At 51.6% G+C, this 19,467-nt stretch overlaps 2 protein-coding genes across 8 annotated transcripts in view; one reads left to right on the top strand and one right to left on the bottom strand.

Moving 5' to 3' along the window:
- Positions 1-6,204, top strand: part of NDE1 (nudE neurodevelopment protein 1) — a 65,428-nt gene extending 59,224 nt beyond the window's left edge. Inside the window, exons 10-11 of one of the 3 annotated variants that reach the window (XR_010337351.1) lie at positions 2,557-5,641; positions 5,727-6,204. Coding sequence is in view for 2 of the 3 variants with exons in the window: in XM_064362473.1 (XP_064218543.1) it covers positions 2,557-2,647 (91 nt within the window). In the remaining variant the exon portion in view is untranslated. Of the gene's footprint in view, positions 1-2,556 lie in introns of all 3 variants that reach the window. The other 2 variants (XM_064362473.1, XM_064362472.1) reach the window with 2 other exon arrangements.
- The window catches only part of MYH11 (myosin heavy chain 11), a 164,371-nt gene continuing 145,398 nt past the window's right edge, over positions 495-19,467 (bottom strand). For 2 of the 5 annotated variants that reach the window (XM_064362466.1, XM_064362467.1), the window contains 11 exons: positions 18,789-19,001; positions 18,210-18,422; positions 17,503-17,664; positions 16,639-16,767; positions 16,279-16,367; positions 15,373-15,496; positions 14,212-14,420; positions 12,241-12,349; positions 11,994-12,166; positions 5,541-5,579; positions 495-1,458 (listed from right to left, as the gene is read on the bottom strand). In XM_064362466.1, the coding sequence (XP_064218536.1) occupies positions 5,549-5,579; positions 11,994-12,166; positions 12,241-12,349; positions 14,212-14,420; positions 15,373-15,496; positions 16,279-16,367; positions 16,639-16,767; positions 17,503-17,664; positions 18,210-18,422; positions 18,789-19,001 (1,452 nt within the window). In that variant the 3' untranslated portion in view covers positions 495-1,458; positions 5,541-5,548. The remainder of the gene's footprint in view (positions 1,459-5,540; positions 5,580-11,993; positions 12,167-12,240; positions 12,350-14,211; positions 14,421-15,372; positions 15,497-16,278; positions 16,368-16,638; positions 16,768-17,502; positions 17,665-18,209; positions 18,423-18,788; positions 19,002-19,467) is intronic. The other 3 variants (XM_012477419.3, XM_064362465.1, XM_064362464.1) reach the window with 2 other exon arrangements.

The raw sequence follows: 19,467 nt of genomic DNA, 5'->3' as shown, positions 1-19,467 counted from the left end.
CCAACTCCTGGCCTCAAGCGATCTTCCCATCTCAGCCTCCCAAAGTGCGGGGATTACAGGTGTGAGCCACTGTACCTGGCCACTATCTGACTCTTTAGAGAAAGTGTTTGCTGACTTATTGGGCAAGACTTTGTGTTTTAGCTTAAAAAAAATCAAGGAAATCTTGTATTTTTCTTGTGATTCTGGTTTTGATGAGTAAGGATGCTCTTAGTCATGTTGAAGGGCAGAGGGCAGTGGCCCGAGGACCTCACATCACCTTACTCCCCACCCCGCAGCAGCCCAATAACCCCCTTAGACAGTCTCACTTTGCGTCTCTGCCTTGCCTTTTGCTGGTGTGGGATCTTAGGCAATTGATATCACCTCCCTAGGCCTCAGTTTCCCCATTGAAATAACCCTGACTTCAGAGAGTCTGGGACGATGAAGCAAAACCCAGATGTCTCCAACTTCTTTTGCTCTCTAGAAAACAGCTCAACAGAAAAGCCAGTGACATGCTAGTGATTTATAACCGTTTATTAGTGAAGGTGTTTGTAAGTACAGTCAGGGTGTGTAGTAAACCGTGCAGCATTCCTGCTCTCCGCTGTGGGAGCAGCGTCTCCTTTTCAATTCATGTGACTACAGAAGGCACTTGGTCTTGGTGAACTGTGCGTGTCTGAGGTGTGGAAACCAGGATAGGGGAAAAGAATTCTCAAACAAGGGCCTGACATGAGAAGTTGGAAAGGTTCACAGGTTAGGGAATGAATGGGGAGGGGGGTGGCACCCATTTTGGTGACTTTTTCCCCATTTCATGTAAACAAAATTGCCAGTGACCGGTTACCGTGGATATGTTTTTCTGAAAACTCAATGTCTGCACAGTCCATTGATAGAGCTGGAGGGTGTGTCTGTGTTCCCCGTTTGGTTTTTCTCATCTCGTACATCTAATTTATACCTTGAATACAGGGTAGTGGGGGAGGCGGCAGTGGTTGTGGTGGTAGAGACAGGGTCTCACTCTGTTGCCCAGGCTGGAGTGCAGTGATGCAATTATAGTTCACTGCAGCCTCCAACTCCTGGGCTCCAGTGATCCTCCTGACTCAGCCTCCCTAGTAGCTGGGACCACAGGTGTGTAGCACCATGCCCAGCTTATTTTTAAATTTTTGTGGAGATAAGGTTTCACTATGTTGCCCAGGCTGGGGGGTGGTGGTTTTTATATTCCTTGTGTGAGGAGTGTCTGTGATGTTTGGAATTTGAGGATGGATTTAGACAATGCTAAATACAGTCAGCTGGGTTTTGCTTTCTTTTGGATGTTTGTTTTGTTTTTCTTGCCGTGGTGCAAAACTCTAGAAAGTTGCTTATTCACTGGCCTTGGTTCCATTGAAGTCTGCATCTCGAGTGTCCATTTCCTCCTCAGAACCATCTGCATTTTCAATGACTCGACGTCCTCCAGACCTTCTAGAAGGAACGAAAGAGGTCTCGTTTCCTCGCCTGTGGGTTGTAAGAAAACGCATTTCTTTAGCAAAGAAATCTTCACGGTTGGGATAAATTTTTTATGAATTTCTTTTTCTTTCTTTTTTTTTTTTTTTTTTGGAGACTGAGTCTGGCTCTGTTGCCCAGGCTGCAGTGCAGTGGCATGATCCCAGCTCCCTGCAACCTCTGCCTCCTGGGTTCAAGTGATTCTTCTGCCTCAGCTTCTTGAGTAGCTGGGACTACAGGTGTGCGCCCCTACACCCAGATGATTTTTGTATTTTTAGTAGAGATGGGGTTTCACCATGTTGGCCAGGTTGGTCTCGATTTCCTGACCTTGTGATCTGCCGGTCTCAGCCTCCCAAAGTGCTGAGATTACAGGCGTGAGCCACTGCGCCTGGCCCTACTTTTTTTTTTTTTTTTACATTGAGATGAGGTATTGCTATTATTGCCCAGGCTGGTTGTGAACTCCTGAACTTAACACGGTGCTCCTACCTTGGCCTCCCAAAGTGCTGGCATTACAGGTGTCGGCCACCACACCTGTCACCCAGGCTAGAGTGCAGTGGCATGATCTTGACTCACTGCAACCTCTGCCTCCTGGATTGTAGCAATCCTTGTGCCTCAGCATCCCGAGTAGCTGACTACAGGCACATCACCATGCCTGGCTAATTTTTGTATTTTTAATAGAGATGGGATTTTGCCATGTGACCCGCACTGGTTTCAAACTGCTGGTCTCAAATGATCGACCTGCCTCGGCCTCTGGAAGTGTTGGGATTACAAGTGTGTGCCAGTGCGCCTGGCCTGCAAGGTGAATTTTAGCTCCAGCCAGTAACCCCCACCCCCCGCTCCCCCGTCCCTACTACTTGCATCTCCTTTCTGCCCTGGTTCTCCTGAATTCAGCACCTCGACTTCATGGGAAGGGCTGGTCACGTGAGGGGAGACTTTGGGTAGGAGGGAGGAAGGGGGCAGAAGGAGAAATCAGATCTGCCTGCTGCTGACCTTCACTATTTGGAAGAAACGCTTAAGTCTCTTCAGCCACCGCAACAGATAATCATGTTGAGCTCTTGCCGTCTGGCCCTGTTTGACCTGAATTGGAAGACAGGTCTTAATTTATTTTAGGACCTCAATGAAGCAAGCAGACTTTCGCTTCCCATACAAAGGCTGGACTAGAAGCCACAAGGATGAACACAACCCAGTGACCGATTCTTGAGTCAAAAGGAACAACTCAGACAGGTAAGACTAGAGGCGTAAGGAAGGCCCAGTGATTCATGATCGCTGAGAAGAGGAACCCCCTGACGTGGGCCTTCTGTTGACAGAGGATGGGAGAGACCCTGGCTGGGAAAACCCACCTGGCTATAAAGGATGGGGCTTCCCACAGGGCAGCAATCAGAAATACTTAAAGTTGCAGACACTCCAAACTAAACTCTCCTAGGCCAGCTTCAGAGAGAAGTTTCTAGATTTGCAGCCCTACTAGAGAACTCTCTGTCCTTCTCTCTCTAGATGTGACCCTTAAGTCTTTTTCTTTTTTAGCACTGTCTTCCAAGGACTTGACTCAGAAGGATCCCCAAATTGAAGCAGACAGAGGAGCAGCAGTTTGACTGTTCCCTGTATGTTCCCCACACAGCTCTCTTCCTTGCCATTTTTACTCCAGGTTCAAAAGCTGATGGAATGGCTGGGTGCAGTGGCTCATGCCTATAATCCCAGCATTTTGGGAGGCTGAGGTGGTCAGATCACTTCATATCAATTGTTCAAGACCAACCCGGCCACCTGGTGAAACTCCATCTCTATTAAAAATACAAAATTAGCCAGGCGTGGTGGTATACACCTGTAATCCCACCTACTTGGGAGGTGGAGGCAGGAGAATCGCTTGAACCTGGGAGGCAGAGGCTGCAGTGGGTGAAGATTGCACCACTGCACTCTGGCCTGGGTGACAGAGCCAGACTATCTCAAAACAAACAAACAAACAAAAACACCACACCACCTGATGAGCTAACCTGGAGCTGGAATTAGTCCCTAACCTACACATTGGTGCTCCCAGCACTTTCTTTTTGGCTCTTGGAAGAGTCTGTCTGGTAACCGGAAAGCTTAATGGACAAATTTGGCTCCCTTGACCTAAGAAATACATTGTGCCCTGGGTCGTTGGAATCTCCGTGCTTGACTGTCAGCCTGCAAGACACTCCGTTCTGGGTCCAGTGCTTTTCTTAGAACTGGTTTTAATTCCTAGACCAAGGTTGACACGATCTGTACCTGTTACAGGAAGTAAGGGACCCCTCTAAAGATTTTCTTAAAGGGTCTGATCTTGGAGAATCTGGATTTTTTTTTTTTTTTTTTGAGACAGAGTCTTACCTGTTGCCCAGGCTCGAGTGCAGTGGCACGATCTTGGCCCACCGCAGCCTCTGCCTCCTAGGTTCAAGTAATTCTCCTGCTTCCTCCTGAGTAACTGGGACTACAGGCATGTGCCACTACACCTGGCTAATTTTTGTATTTTTAGGAGAGATGGGGTTTCACTGTGTTGTCCAGGTTAGTCTTGAACTCCAGACCTCAAGTGATCTGCCTGCCTCGGCCTCCCAAAGTGCTGGGATTATACAGTTGAGCCACGGCGCCTGGCCAAGCATTTGGATTCTATTCCCGGACTCAACTTACCCAAGGCACCAGGAATGATGTCAGGAATCAACATGAGTGTAAGCACCTGCTACTTTGAAAGGACTCAAGTTTCCCACTGACCGGTGGGTGCTGTACTTCAGCCAACCCTGGAATTCGGCTTATCCTGTGATCCCAGTGAGCTGGCAGGAAAACTGCTCTAAGTGTCCCGGAGACTCATCTCCCCTGCAAAACTGACGCAGAAGCTCTTACCAAGACCTCACCCCCCTGCTTTAAGTATTTTGGTAGTGACAGCAAAGCTGAGATTCTCCAAAAATGAAGATGGACACAAATGAGGGTTGGTTTGGCCTCTCCATGGGGTGAAAGAAGTCAGAGCCACATTGCCTAACTTCACCTGTGAAAAGTAGTTCATCACGCCTGTAATCCTAGCAGTTTGGGGGCCAAGGATCACCTGAGGTCAGGGGTTTGAGACCAGCCTAGCCGACATGGTGAAACCCCTTCTCTACTAAAAATACAAAAATTAGTGGTGGCAGGTGCCTGTAATCCCAGCTACTCAGAAAGCTGTGGTAGGAGAGTCGCTTGAACCCATGAGGCGGAGGTTGCAGTGAGCCGAGATCATGTCACTGCACTCAAGCCTGGGTGACAAAGCAAGACAACATCTCAAAAAAAAAAGTTATTCAAATCCCACAGAAGCAGAGGCCTCTCTGTGCTCTCTTGGAAGGGCCCTATGTGCATCCTTGAGTCTTGGGTGTCCATTCCCCAGTCCTTAAACATGTACGTGCCAGTGAAGCCTCCAGGAAAGGCTCTGCCAGGACTGTGCTTGGATTTGTGGTGGTCACCTTCCACCCCATGTGCTGAAAATGCAGTTTGTAGCTAGACATCACTCAAGCCACATGCAGTCCCCGGCATTTGTCAGACATTGCAGTGAGCTCATTTTTTTCGCGGACAAGCCTGTGAAAGCCGAATCATGGGAGGACCAGTTGCTGTGCTGCAGTTACCGTGAACCTGGGCTTTCTGGTTTCTGACTTGTGATCTGGACTAGCTAACTAGAAGCCAAGTACATTCTCCAGGAATGTGCCTAGGTAGTGGAACCATCATATTCACTCAGTGAAGTGTCTTCACTGGACAAGGGAGGACAGTGCTGCTGAGTGCCCTAACAGTGTAAGAGTGGCTTTTGGCATGAAAGGAAGAAAAATTCAAGCCACACACACAGCCTCTGACATCTGGTCAAGATGCAGTGATAAGGATGCACTGTTGGGTGTCACATCACATGCACTGCCCAGAGGCAGGAAGGACAGTGGGTCAAGAGATGAGTTCTGTTTGTCATCCTGATCTTGGTTTCAATGACAGCTTTGCACTAAGATATCCAAGCCTTCAGATTTTGCAGGAATTTCATGAAAATGTGCAAGGGTTAAAAAACCAGGGTGGGCAGAGGGGCACACTGGGCAGAAAGGAAATGAATACTGAGACAACACACAGCTGCGAAGCTGAAGGCATGATACCTGGTGCATCACTGCGAAGTTTCCTGTTGGGGGGGCCCTCTGAAACAGAGAGAGAGAATCCCTGGAGGTTACTGTCAGCAAACGGGAAGGATCCCGGTGAAGTATGTTCTTAATTGTTAAAAACATTTGCTTTGGTTTGATAATTAAAGGCACACTTTTGAGACGGAGTCTCGCTCTGTCACCCAGGCTGGAGCGCAATGGTGCGATCTAGGCTCACTGCAACCTCCACATCCTGGATTCAAGTGATCCTCTTGCCTCAGCCTCCCAAGTAGCTGGGATTACAGGTAGGTACCACCACACTGGGCTAATTTTTGTATTTTTAGTAGAGACAGGGCTGTACTATGTTGGCTAGGCTGGTCTCGAAAGTCTGACGTCAAGTGATTCTCTTGCCTTGGCTTCCCAAAGTGCTGGGATTTGGGATTACAGGCATGAACCACTGTGCCAGCCTTAAAGGCACTCTTAAGTCAACCTTGCAGTGAATCATCTGACGTCAAGAGCCTTTGGTGAGGCTGGCACATGAAAGGACAAGCAGTTTTCATACAGAGTCTCACTCTGTCACCCAGGATGGAGTGCAGTGGCGTGACCTGTCTCTGCTCACTGCAACCTCCATCTCCAGGGTTCAAGCGATTCTCCTGCTTCAGCCTCCCAAGTAGCTGGGATTACAGGCATGCGCCACCATGCCTGGCTAATTTTTTTTACTTTTAGTAGAGAAGGGGTTTCACCATGTTGGCCAGGCTGATCTCGGACTCCTGACCTCAGGTGATCCGCCCGCCTTGGCCTCCCAAAGTGCTGGGATTACAGGCATGAGCCACCATGCCTGGCCTAGTTTTTTAAATGAAAAGGAAAACGTCTCTCCTTAGAGTTACTTCTAAGAACCACTTGTAAATCCCATCATTGCATACCTGTTGAGGGAAGTAAAAGCATATGAGCAAACTAGTTTGAAAAGTCAATGTCGGAATAGAAGCCAAGAAGTTCTGGGCAAGGAACCTGCAGCCGCAGCTCCCTTGATTATGATTAGTGCTCTTCATTAGCTTTGGGGCCTCTAGCGAGAGGGTAGAGGTGGAGGCCTTGTGCTGTTCTTGCCGGAGGTGACTGGCAGTGTAGCAGATGGTAGGTAAGTGGGTCTGGCTTCAGAGAGGGTTTGTGTTGACATTTGTCTGGCTGATAGAACTCTGTGAAACTTGCACTGCAATTCCTTCTTGGCTGAGGAGCCAGTCAGGCTTACCAACCTCCCTCAATGCTCTAGTGCCTGATTTTATGGTTTTTTTGTGCACCTAGAAGACTCAGAAGACGGGACAGGCTTTTCACTTGCATTATGTGTGTGTTCATGTCAAAACTGGCAAAAATGGTCTTCTTGTTCCACTCTGGACTTGCTTGCCCAAGAAGGGTCAAGTGTGTGGGGCAGAACGCAGAGGGGATATCCATTGAGTCACTGCGCCTGAGAAAGGAGAGCAGAGGCAGCAACAGGGTAGAGAGTCGGAGTGGCTGTGTCCCTGTCACTCAGCCCGGCCACTCAGGAAGGGCAGGGGGACCAGTTGCCAGCAGAGCACATCCCAGGTCTAAGGGTTTTTTTTTGAGACACAGTGTTGCTCTGTCACCCAGGCTGGAGTGCAGTGGCATGATCTCGGCTCACTGCAGCCTCCACCTCCTGAGTTCCATTGAGTCTCCTGCCTCAGCCTCCAGAGTAGCTGGAATTACAGGCATGCTCACCATGCCTAGGTAATTTTTGTATTTTTAGTAGAGATGGGGTTTCATCATGTTGGCCAGGCTGGTCTCCAACTCCTGACCTCAGGTAATCCACCCGCCTTGGCCTCCCAAAATGTTATGAGTACAGGTGTGAGCCACCATGCCCAGCCCCAAGGAGTTTTGACTGTGAGAACAGTTCTCCTCTGCTGACCCTCAACCCCAGGAGATGCGTCCAGGCTCCTGTGTGCTTTGAGAGCCGAGGCCTGGTTTCAGTCCTATCCATGGGACCAACAAGCCCTCACCTTGCAGTGAGTGGGGCTATTCCCTGAAGCCTCGGTGCCCTGCTCCAGCCGCTCTCTTCCCCTTTTCCAAGGAGTTTGGAATTTTCCCTTGTCTCAAGCAGTGGTCCCCGAAGTCAAGGTTATTTCAGATGGCTTCCGGGCATGCCACCAGCTAACTGAACTGCATCATGAGAAAGTCATATTCCTTTCCAACTCTTTTTAAACAGGTCTCATTACTATGTCAGAGAGAGTCTATTTGGTTAATGGCTGTTGTCACCTCCCCCTATTTTTTTTCTTGAGACGAAGTCTCATTTTTGTCACCTAGGCTGGACTGCAGTGGCGTGATCTCGGCTCAGTGCAGCCTCTGCCTCCCGGGTTTAAGTGGTTCTCCTGCCTCAGCCTCCCAAGTAGCTGGGATTACAGGTGTGTGCCACCATGCCCGGCTAATTTTTGCATTTTTAGTAGAGATGGGGTTTTATCATATTGGTCTGGCTGGTCTTGAACTTCTGACCTCAGGCAATCCACCTGCCTCGGCCTCCCAAAGTACTGAGATTACAGGCATGAGCCACCGCTCCTGGTCTTCATGCCCTTTTTAATGGAGACGTAGCCTTCAGGTCTTGGTGATCAGTTTGTGGCTACACCAGCTAGGTATTGAACTTGATGCTGTTTTATTTTCATCTTATTTCACTGTGACTGGTTGATACAGGTGATGCTGGTTAAAAAATGTAGGAGCCATGTTTTATTTGCAATTATAGCCATGTATGATTAAAACAATTTAAAAGATCAAGTTAGTGGTATTAAAGGTGGTGAGAGGCTTAGTACATGCTTATGGGGGTATGAAAATGAAGCTGGGGAAATACCTAGGACTCAAGGGATGAAGCTTTACTTTGTGCCCGGTGCTGTCCTAGACATTGGAGTTTTTGTTTTTTTCGTTTTTATTGAGACTGAGTCTTCCTCTGTCACCCAGGCTGGAGTGCAGTGGCGTGATCTTGGCTCACTGCAACCTCCACCTCCTGGGTTCAAGTGATTCTCCTGCCTCAGCCTCCTGAGTAGCTGGGATTATAGGCACGTGCCACCATGCTTGGCAAATTTTTGTATTTTTAGTGGAGACGTGGTTTTGCCATGTTGGCCAGGCTGGTCTTGAACTCCCAGCCTCAGGTGATCTGCCCTTCTTGGCCTCCCAGAGTGCTGGGATTACAGGTGCGAAGCCACCATGCCCAGCCTGGGCAGGATTCTTTAGGGAAAGTTGACCAGATTCTCCCATAGATGGGACGTCGGGTATCAAGGAGACAAATGTCAAGAAGAACTAGGTGGTTTGTGCTCTGAATTGTTGGCGGCTTCATCATTCTAGCTGCTCAGCTGGAGAGGGCTGTGAGAGGAGCTGGTTTGGGGATGAAGATTTTTGCTCCGTCACGGCTTGGGGTACACAGCATGTTTGGTGTGAGCTGCCTATGAGACATCCACGTGGGAGCATGAGGCAGGTCTGCTGTTCTTAAAAGAAGCTAGGACTTGTCAGATATGAACTGAGAAGCTATAGATGGCATTCTAAAGCGCCAAGACTAGTTGCGACCTCTCACCTAGAAGGGGAGAGAAAGATGAAAAGAGAACCAAGGCTGGGCATGGTGGCTCACACTTGTAATCCCAGGACTTTGGGAGGCCAAGGCAGGCAAATCACCTGAGGTCAGGAGTTCAAGACCAGCTAGCCAACATAGCAAAACCCTGTCTCTACTAAAAATACAGAAATTAGCGGAAAATGGCTTGAACCCTGGACATAGAGGTTGCAGTGAGCCAAGATCGTGCCACTATACACCAGCCTGGGCAACAGAGCAAGACTCTGCGTCAAAAAAAAAAAAAAAAAAAGAGAACTAAGATGCTACTCTGGGGCAGCCCAGTGGCAAGCGGGTTTTGAGGAATCAGCAGAGGCGATGAAGAGGGACAAGCAGGTGAGGACAGGAAACCCAGGGAAGCAAGTGTGTCAGGCCAGAGGCATTACGGGCTACGTCACATGCTGCTGCCCCATCAGGACGTCTGGCCATTGGTGTTACCCATGGGAGGCTTCCGGGACAGTGATGGGTGGGGGTGACAAGAACCAGCAACTTTTTTTTTTTTTTGAGAGGGAGTTTCGCTCTTGTTACCCAGGCTGGAGTGCAATGGCGCGATCTCGGCTCACCGCAACCTCCGCCTCCTAGGTTCAGGCAGTTCTCCTGCCTCAGCTTCCTGAGTAGCTGGGATTACAGGCACGCGCCACCGTGCCCAGTTAATTTTTTTGTATTTTTAGTAGAGATGGGGTTTCACCATGTTTACCAGGATGGTCTCGATCTCTTGACCTCGTGATCCACCCACCTCGGCCTCCCAAAGTGCTGGGATTACAGGCGTGAGCCACCGCGCCTGGTCCGAACCAGCAACTCTTAACATACAGGTTTGTTTTTGAGACAGTGTCTTACTCTGTCACCCAGACTGGAGTACAATGTCACGATCTTGGCTCACTGTAATCTCCGCCTCCCAGGTTCAAGCGACTCTTGTGCCTCAGCCTCCCAAGTAGCTGGGATTTCAGGCGTGCGCCACCGCACCTGGCTCAGTTTTGTAGTTTTTGGTAGAGGTGAGGTTTTGGCACTCACGTACAGTTTTGTAGTAAGGGTAGCAGGGTAGATGTGGAATAAGAGGTTATTCCATTTGCTGATGGAGCAAATGAGAGAGGAAACCTTGCAAAGGAAGGAAGGATTTTTGGAGCCATGTGCTCGAGTGAACTAGAGGGTTGGGTCCAACGGAGGCATGAGCCTTCATTGGTGCCAGAGGGTTTAGCACAGAAATGGAAGAAAGAAGTGTGCAGAGGCACAGGGAGATAGGGAGATGAGGCAGGGGGAGCTTGTGCACGTTTCATGATCATTTCTGCTTTTACGTTAAGTAGGAAGTAAGGTCCCCAGCCCAGAGTGAGGACGGGGAGGAACGATAATAAGTTCAAAGAAAAAGTGAAAAAGCAGCAGAGAGTGAGATGAGGGAGGAGTGTGGGAGGACGCAGGCAGCCCTGAGCAAGGCCTGCTCTGTCGGAAAAGGTGGAGAGTAGGTTTCTTTTTAAATTTATTTTTTTGAAACAGGGTCTCACTCTGTCATCCAGGCCAAGTGCAGTGGCTAGATCATGGCTCACCACAGCCTTGACCTCTGGGGCTCCACTGATCCTCCCACCTCAGCCTCCTGAGTAGCTGGGATTTTAGGTGTGTGCTACCCCATCTGGCTAATTTCTTTCCTTTTTTTTCTTGGAGAGTTGTGGTCTTGCCCTGTTGGCCAGGCTGATCTTGATCTCCTGAGCTCAAGCAATCCACCTGCACTGGCCTCCCGAAGTGCTGGGATTACAGGCGTGAGCCCTGCGCCTGGCCAAGAGTTGAGTTTCATTTGGGTTGTGCTTTTACCAAGTGTGAATGCAGCAGAGCAAGAAGGGGAAGTGGATGTTGAAGATGTGCGATGGGTGTGACTAGACGGCTAGCTTGGAGCTGGGTCAGAGGCTGGCAGGGGCTAGGAGAGGACGATGGCATTGTGAAGATGCCGTTGGGGACAGAGTCAAAGAAAGGTGGCTACAGGCAGACAGTGAGATGCCTGATGGTCAAATTGTGAGGGCGCCTAAAGGTACTGGTTGTGCCTGTAGGAGCAGTGGGATAACCCAGAAGGTCAAGGAACCGAGAGGCTGTGTCACCCCCTGGATGTTGAAATCATGGAGAACTGTGAGGAGTGGCGTGGGCGAGAGACAGGAAGTCTGGAGCTAAAACTTCCAAGGAGCCAGCTAGGATGGATGGACAGGGTGGTGGGAGCAGCGGGGACACCCCACAGTACTAGGAACATGGGAGAGGAAACAGCCCCCACCTCAGTGACAGCAGGAATTCTCGGCAGGGAGGCAGTCGTACCCCCCCAGTCTCTAAAGGACTTCTAGCAACATCTGGAGACATTTTTGGTTGTGGGGGTGGGGTGCTACTGCATCTGGTGGGTAGAGGCCAGGAGTGTCAAACCTGCTACTTTCCAAGGACTCACTTTCCCACTGACCGGGAACCTGCAGTGCACAGCACAGCGCCCACACCCGAGAGGGAAGCAGCCCAGATGGCAGCAGCGCTGAGGGGAGAAACAGGGAGCAGAGAAGGTCAGGAAGAGGTCAAGTGGCAGGGACGGTGTTGCATTGTCAATGGATGCCGTGAGGAAGAGGCTGTAGGAGACGGGGGATAGCATGACTTCCTCCTCCCCACATTGATGACGGGGTGGGAGATGTCGATCGTTGAAGAAACTAGAAGGTGAGCTCTGTTACCAGGCCTGGCCCACTCTAGGCTTAGTGATTAAGAAGGAGCAGGAAGAAACCACAGAAGGGAGTGGTGGTGGTGGGTACAGGGGCATCTGCAGCAATTCACTGACTCACGGTGGGCAGTGCAGGCCGACAGCAGCCTGAGCGCCCAGCGCTTCTCTCTGGCTTGAGAGATGGGGTCCTCCAGGGCCACTGGCTCCTCACCTGAGCTTGCTCTTGAGTGCGTTCACCTCGCGGCCCATGGCCTCGTTGCTCTCCGTGGCCTCATCCAGCTCCCGCTGCAGCTTCCTGCGGTTGGCGTTGATGCGCTGGGACTCCTCCTCTGCCTCCTCCAGCTGCCTCTTGAGCTGCTTGACCCTGGCATTGCCTTTCTCTGCCTGTCGTGGAGAGTGGAGGTGGTTAGGGGAGGCCCCAAGTCGGGGCTCGGGGGAGGCTGGGCAGCCAGGGTTACCTGCTCCTTGTACTGCTCGGCCATCTTGCGCTCGTCCTCCACCTGCAGCAAGACTTCCTTCAGCTTCTTGTCCTTCTGCTTCAGAGACTTGGTGGCCGCCTGTTTCTCCCTGCAAACAGCCAGGAAAAGAGAGGTGGTCTCAGAGGAGAGCGGTACCCCTTGCAGCTGGTGTGTCAACAAGATGTGGCACCTTGAGTGCTTTTCTGAGCTCCATATCGGGACTCCTCCCAAGGATCAGTCAGATGGTGGACTAGTGTACAGCCATGAAAAGGAATAAAGTATCAGTGCATGCCACAGCATGGATGAGCCTGGAATTCTTGCCAAGTGCAAGAAGATACCAGCAGGCCACGTAGTGTGATTCCATTGATATCAAATGTCTAGAATAGATAAATCTATAAAGTAGATTATGGTTGCCAGTAATTGAGGGATTGGCTAAAGGACATGGGTTTTTGTTTTTTTTTTTCTGGAGACAGGGTCTTGCTCTGTTGCCCAAGCTGGAGTGTAGTCGAACTCCAGTGCCTGCTCTCCAGCCTAGTTCATAGTTCACTGCAGCCTTGGACTCCTGGCTCAAGTAATCCTCCCACTTCAGCCTCCCAAGTAGCTGGGACTACAGGTGTGCACCATTGTGCTTAGCTGACTTTTTAAAAGTTTTTCATAGAAATGGAGTCTCTGGCTGGGTGTGGCAGCTCATGCCTGTAATCCTGGCACTTTGGGAGGCCAAGGCACACACATCACCTATGGTCAGGAGTTTGAGACCAGCCTGGCCAACATGGTGAAACTCCGTCTCTACTAAAAAATACCAAAATTAGCTGGGCATGGTAGTGTGCGCCTGCAGTCTCAGCTACTTGGGAGGCTGAGGCAGGAGAATCGCTTGAACCCCGGAGGTGGAGGTTGCAGTGAGCTCAGATCGTACCACTGCACTCCAGTCTGGGCAACAGAGTGAGACTCTGTCTCACAAAAAAAGGAGTCTTGCTATGCTGCCCAGGCTGGTCTCAAACTCCTGGACTTAAGTGCTCCTCCCACCTACCTCAGCCTCCCAAAGTGCTGGGATTACATGCTTGAGGCCCCACATCTGGCCTGGTGTTTCTTTTTGAGCTGATGAAAATGTTCTCAGATTGACTGTGGTGATCATTTTACATGTTTGTGAATTTATGATTAGCCCTTGAATTGGTGTGCTTTAAATGGGTGCATTGCAGGGCATTTGAATTATGGAAAAAGTTGCTAGAAGAGAATGAGAATCCTTAGAATCCAATGGTTAGACATGTGCTATGATCTTATGCCTCACTGGGACCCATAATTAAGAGAAGAAGGCTTCCAGTGTGTGTGCTGAATGGGTTGCCAGTTGGACTTGTGTTTTTGTTTTTTGGGTTTTTATGTGTGTGGGAGGGTCTCACTCTGTGACCCAGGCTGCAGTGCAGTGGCATGATCTCACTGCAGCCTTCACGTCCCACGTTTAAACGATTCTCCTGCCTCAGCCTCCTAGTAGCTGGGGTTATAGGCATATGCCACCACACCCAGCTAAGTTTTGGTACAGACAGGGTTTCACCATATTGGCCAAGCTGGTCTCAAACTCCTGAACTCAAGTGATCCACCTGCCTCTGTCTCCCAAATTGCTGGGATTACAGGCGTGAGCCACTGTGTCCAGTCTGGTTGGATTGTGGGCTGTCAGCAGGCTATCCCCGCCGAGTCTGGGAAAAGCCATGTGCACTGCTGGGAAGGCTGGTTACTGCCAGGAGGACCATCGTGATGCTCAGAGCCGCTCACATTGTAGGTGATTGCTCTAGGCCGGGCACCAGCAGGGCACGTTGCTGTGTTTACATTCAGTTCTCACAACACCCCTGCACTGTGGGCACCACAGAGCTTGCTTCTTAAAGTCAGAACTGATGTTGGAAGAGGCTCCCTTACTTCAGTATGACCCCTGCTGTCTGTCACTCCTCTGCAAACTGGGTTTGGAACTCCAGACCCGCGTACCTGGCCTCCTGCTCGACCTGCTCCTCCAGCTGTGCAATCTTGGCCTCCAGTGCTGCAATGGTGGACTTGAACTTGGACTTGACGGCTCCCTCCATCTCCTGGAGCTTGCTCCGGAGCTCCTTGTTCTGGCGCTCGAGCTGCTGCCGGGCACTCTCATTCTTCTGGGCCGCGCTGCGTTCCGTGGCCAGCTCGTTGTTGAGCTGCTCAGCCTGGGGAGGAGAGTGAAGGCCATGAGGTGGGATCAGGGAAGCCCAGGACAGCGTGCTGAGACCATGTACCTCCTGCTGCCTCCAGCCTTGGTCAGCCTCTGCACGAGTCCCTTGATCCTGGGTGCCCTGACTTGATCCTGTAAAATTCCACTCAAGAGCTTCTTCCAGGCTGGGTGCAGTGGCGCACGTCTGTAATCCCAGCACTTTGGGAAGCCAAGGCAGGCAGATCACTTGAGGTCAGGAGTTCAAGACTGGCCTGACCAACATGGTGAAGCCCCATCTCTTTTAAAAATACAAAAATTAGCCAGGCAGTGGTGGCACACGCCTGAATCCCAGCTAAGCAGAAGAATCTCTTGAACCTGGGAGGCAGAGGTTGCAGTGAGCCGGGATCGCGCCACTGTACTCCAGCCTGGGCAACAGAGTGAGACCCTATCTCCAAAAAAGCTGCTTCCACAAGTGTTATGGTGCCACCTAGGCTGAGTGAGTTACCTGTCCCTTGCTTTCTCTGTCCTAGAGTCACCTAGAGAACAATGCCTGTTCACCCTATACCATGAGGGGCTGCAGGTCACAGGATGGTCCCTAGTGCCCACCATGGAACTGGTGCTTAATGACATCACCAAGGGCTCACTGGATAAGGCCAGAGTTTCAGCTGAGGAAAGCGCAATGAAGGAGCATCCCAAGGCCCCAACTCCAGGGACGCGCCATCAGGTGGAGGGAGCCATACATGCTGTGGCTGGAAAATCAAACACTGTAGCTGGGAGAATCATGTTCTGAACACGGCAGCCTGGGTGCAGGTGTAAGGGCCCTGGGTCCCCACTCAGGCCCTGTCACCCTCTCTTCCCTCAACCCGGGGCCTGCACGTAGGAAGCCACCACGCATGAGTTGACTGGTGCCGGATCCTGCTGCAGGATGACGCAAGGCAGCGTGGCTGCAGTGCCCGGGCGGCCCTCACCTGCTGCGTGGCTTTGCGGACCCGGTCACTCATGGCCTCCATGTTGCCCTGCTCCTCCTCCAGCTCCTCCTCCAGCTGGGCGATCCGGGCCTCCAGGCGGCGCTTCTCATCCTGGAGTGTGTTCCTGGGGGAAGGGCAGCCATGGTGGGGGCCTCCACCCTCTCCCAGCTTAGAAGACACCCCTCCTTTGAGTGATGCCTCATGGAGGAGGGATTGCTGTCATCATCTAATGGGGGAAACTGAGGCTCAGAGAGGATTAGAAGACTTGTCTGTAGTTACACAGACAGGAAGTAGGGGGCTGGGACTCAGGTCAGGTCCGTGTCAGCAAAGCTGGGACTGGGATGGGGACTAGTGTACTCCTCCCTGGCCCTTCCCGGCCCCTCCTTGTCCCCACAAAGCTGCTCATTTGGAGTGAATGAAAGTGGCCACACCCCCAAACAGGGAAAGTCTAACCACCATGGAGCTGTCTTCAATTTCAGAGGATGCTTAGTCATCAGCAGCATCAAAATGGGGGTCCAGGGCTGGGCATGGTGGCTCATGCCTATAATCCTAGCACTTTGGGAGGCTAAGGTAGGAGGATCACCTGAGGTCAGGAGTTTGAGACCAGCCTGGCCAACATGGTGAAACCCCACCTCTACTAAAAATATAAAAATTAGCCAGGCGTGGTGGCGCACACCTATAGTCTCAGCTACCCAGGAAGCTGAGGCAGGAGAATAGCTTGAACCCGGGAGGTGGAGGTTGCCGTGAGCCGAGATTGTGCCACTGCCTTCCAGCCTGGGTGACAGAACAGAACTCTGTCTTGAAAAATACTTTAAAAATAAAATGGGGGTCTAGGATGCTTTCCTGAGAACTGCCTCTCTCCCCATCCTCTGATTCAGAGTCCTCTTCCTCTGTTCAGTTTCCTACCTTCCTGACAGGCTGCTGGCCAGCTCCTCAGCCAGTTCCTCCTTCTCGAGGTCTGCCTGTTTGCGAGCTCTCTCAGCTGCGGCGAGGTCCTAGGTGGGTGGGAGGAAGGCTATTGTCTATAAGGGAAAGACCAAACCCCACTGAGAGTCCACCCTGCCACCTCAGCCACCGTTGAAAGTATATATTCTTCTTTTGAGCTCAGGGGAGCCCCATGAATACATAGAGGAGGAAAGCGTGTGTCTTTCTAGACGGGTGGACCCCAAAGCAGGAGGAAATCTGTGGAAGCACAGACCTGAGCTGCCAAGGGTTGCTACCATGACACCCCCATCTGAGGCTCTCCTAGTAAGAGCAAGGCTTTACCTCTTGTAGCTGCATGAGGTCTGCTTCCAAGCTCTTGGCTTTCTTCTCATTCTCTTTGGCTGTGGCAAAGATCTCATCTCTAGAGGCACGGGCATCTTCCAGCTCCCTTTGGAATTCCTTCATCTGAGCCTGCGTGAGTCAACAGGAAGGACAAGCTAAGATAATCCCTACTCACCCAGGTTCTGCTGCCCAACTTAGCTTTAAATGCCCACCCCTTAGATTTTCTGCAATTGACCACAAAAAAGTCCCCATTGCAAGCCAGGCACGGTGGCTCATGCCTGTAATCCCAGCACTTTGGGAGGCGAAGGCGGGCAGATCATGAGGTCAGGAGATCAAGGCCATCTGGCTAACAAGGTGAAACCCCGTCTTTACTAAAAATACAAAAAAGTAGCTGGGAATGGTGGCACGTGCCTGTAGTCCCAGCTACTCAGGAGGCTGAGGCAGGAGAATAGCTTGAACCCTGGAGGTGGAGGTTGCAGTGAGCCAAGATCATGCCACTGCACTCCAGCCTGGCGACAGTGAGATTCCATCGCAAAAAAAGAAGTCCCCATTGCACAAGCATGGCCCTCAGTCCCAGGTGGCTGGTGACGGGCTGGGAGCACCATTCTGGGTGGGCTCCATAGACCTGCCTGAGAAGCTGAGCCCCTGATGTGATGGGAGAGCAGTGGCCAGATGCCTAACAATGCTGCCCTACTCAGGGCAGGAGACAGCCGCCAAAACCTGAATGGTGCTGGAGAAACCCCAGCTGAACCCACACCAATGGCAGGTGCGGGCTTGCTTCCTGGAGCCTGCTCTGCTGACTGGTGGCCTGCAGGGAACCGTGCCCTCCCTCCACCCATGCCCAGAGCTCCTAGTGTCACCCACCTGCAGTTTGCGTAGCTGCTTGATAGCCTCCTCCCTCCCCTTGATGGCTGAGTCGGCCTGAAGCTCCAGGTCTTTCAGGTCCCCTTCCAGCTTCTTCTTGGCCGCGGCCGCCAGTGCACGTTGCTTTCGCTCGTCTTCCAGTTCCGTCTCATACTCGTGAAGCTGGGAGAGGAAGAGAGATGGGTGCTGCCCTCCTGCCCCTGGGAGGTCCTTTAGTTCCCCCAGGTGGCATGCCACTGCACCCCTGCTGCAGCACAGCCCCCCTGCAAGGCGGGCATCTCATCCTCCATTGCAGATGAGGAAATGGAGACTCGCCAGGCATGGGTGACTCATGCCTGTAATCCCAGCACTTTGGTCAAGGCAGGCGATCACTTGAGGCCAGGAGTTCAGGATCAGCCTGGCCAACGTGGCGAAACCTTGTCTCCACTTACAAAAAAAAAAAAATTGCTGGGTAAAGTGGCGTGCACCTGTAATCCCAACTTGGGAGGCTGAGGCAGGAGCATCGCTTGAACCCCAGAGGTGGAAGTTGCAGTGAAATGAGATTGTGTCACTGCACTCCAGCCTGGGCGACAGAGTGAGACTCTTGTTTCAGAAAAAGAAAATAGAGTTTCCATACTGTTCATGAGAAGTGGTGATGGGAATGGTAAAGCCCACACACCCTCCCCACTCCTGGCCTCCCCACTCCTGGCCTACCCGGCAGCACGCACCTGTCTCTGGAGCTGCCTTCTCTTCTCCTCGTTCTGCTCATCCCGGGCTTGGAGATCTCTCTCAAACTGGCCCTTGAGTGCCTGCATGTTGACTTCCAGCCGCAGCTTGGCGTCCTCTGTGGCCTGCAGCTCATCCTCCAGCTCTTCCAGCTGCGTCTTCATCTCCTCCATCTGGGTCTCCAAGGCCCGCTTGGACTTTTCCAGCTCATGGACCTGCCGGCAGAGCGGGCAGCCCCATTCCCTGAGGCTCAACTTCATAAAGACGGTTGAGAAACCCCCCGTGAGCGGCAGCTCAGAGCCCAGGGAGGTGGCTTTGGCCTCCCGCAGGATGCATGGCTGGGACTCAAGGTGGCCCCTGAGAGCTCAGACCCCAGCCTTGCCCTTGGACCCCCCAACTCAGACCCATCCTCCACTGCTGTCCCCAGCCCCTCCTGGCCTCTGCTCCAGTCTAAAAACCTTCCATTTCTGATGATGGTTCACTATGAAAAAGACCTGGAGCCAGCCTCCCATGGCCTGGTGAATGGCACAGAGGCTGCGCGGGCAAAACATGGACAAGAAAAACCACGAGGAGCCACTTACGTTCTTGCCCACGTCATCTTTGGAGCTGACCAGATCTTCCATTTCAGCTTTGAGCATTTTGTTGGTCCGCTCGAGCTCCTCTTTGGCTTCCAAGGCCTCTTCCAGGGCCCGAGCCAGGGACAGGGCCTTGGTTTCCTTCTCCCTGGCTTCTGCCTCGGCTCTGTCCCTCTCATCCGCATATTTGGAAGAGATGTTTTTCTCCTCCGCTAACAGCTGCAACACAGCATGAGACCCAGAGGTGACTTCTAGGTGTATGCTGGGGTCGGCGTCACTGAATTGTAAACAAGGGTAAAGCCCCATGTCCTACTGAATGTATCGAGGTGCGGAGGTAAGCAATATAGGTATCTATGGGAGTGGTTTATATAATCAATCACCATCTTGCTTCTACATCAACCTTAGGCAGAGCCAGAAGTTAGCAGAATCGTGGTTTTTTTCTTTTTCTTTTTTTGAGATGGAGTTTCGATCTTGTTGCCCAGGTTCTGGGGTGCAATGGTGTGATCTTGGCTCACTGCAACCTCCGCCTCCTGGGCTCAAGCAATTCTCCTGCCTCAGCCTCCTCAGTAGCTGGGATTATAACCATGTGCCACCACTCCCGGCTAATTTTTGTATTTTTAGTAGAGACAAGGTTTCGCCATGTTGGCCAGGCTAGTCTGGAACTCCAGACCTCGAGTGAGCCTCC

Source organism: Aotus nancymaae, unplaced genomic scaffold (assembly GCF_030222135.1).
Source record: "Aotus nancymaae isolate 86718 unplaced genomic scaffold, 86718_ANA_hifiasm-v0.15.2.pri h1tg000049l, whole genome shotgun sequence".
NCBI classification, from domain to species: Eukaryota; Metazoa; Chordata; class Mammalia; order Primates; family Aotidae; genus Aotus; species Aotus nancymaae.
Note: the sequence above shows the minus strand (reverse complement) of the source record. Positions and strands in the feature narration are given on the sequence as shown.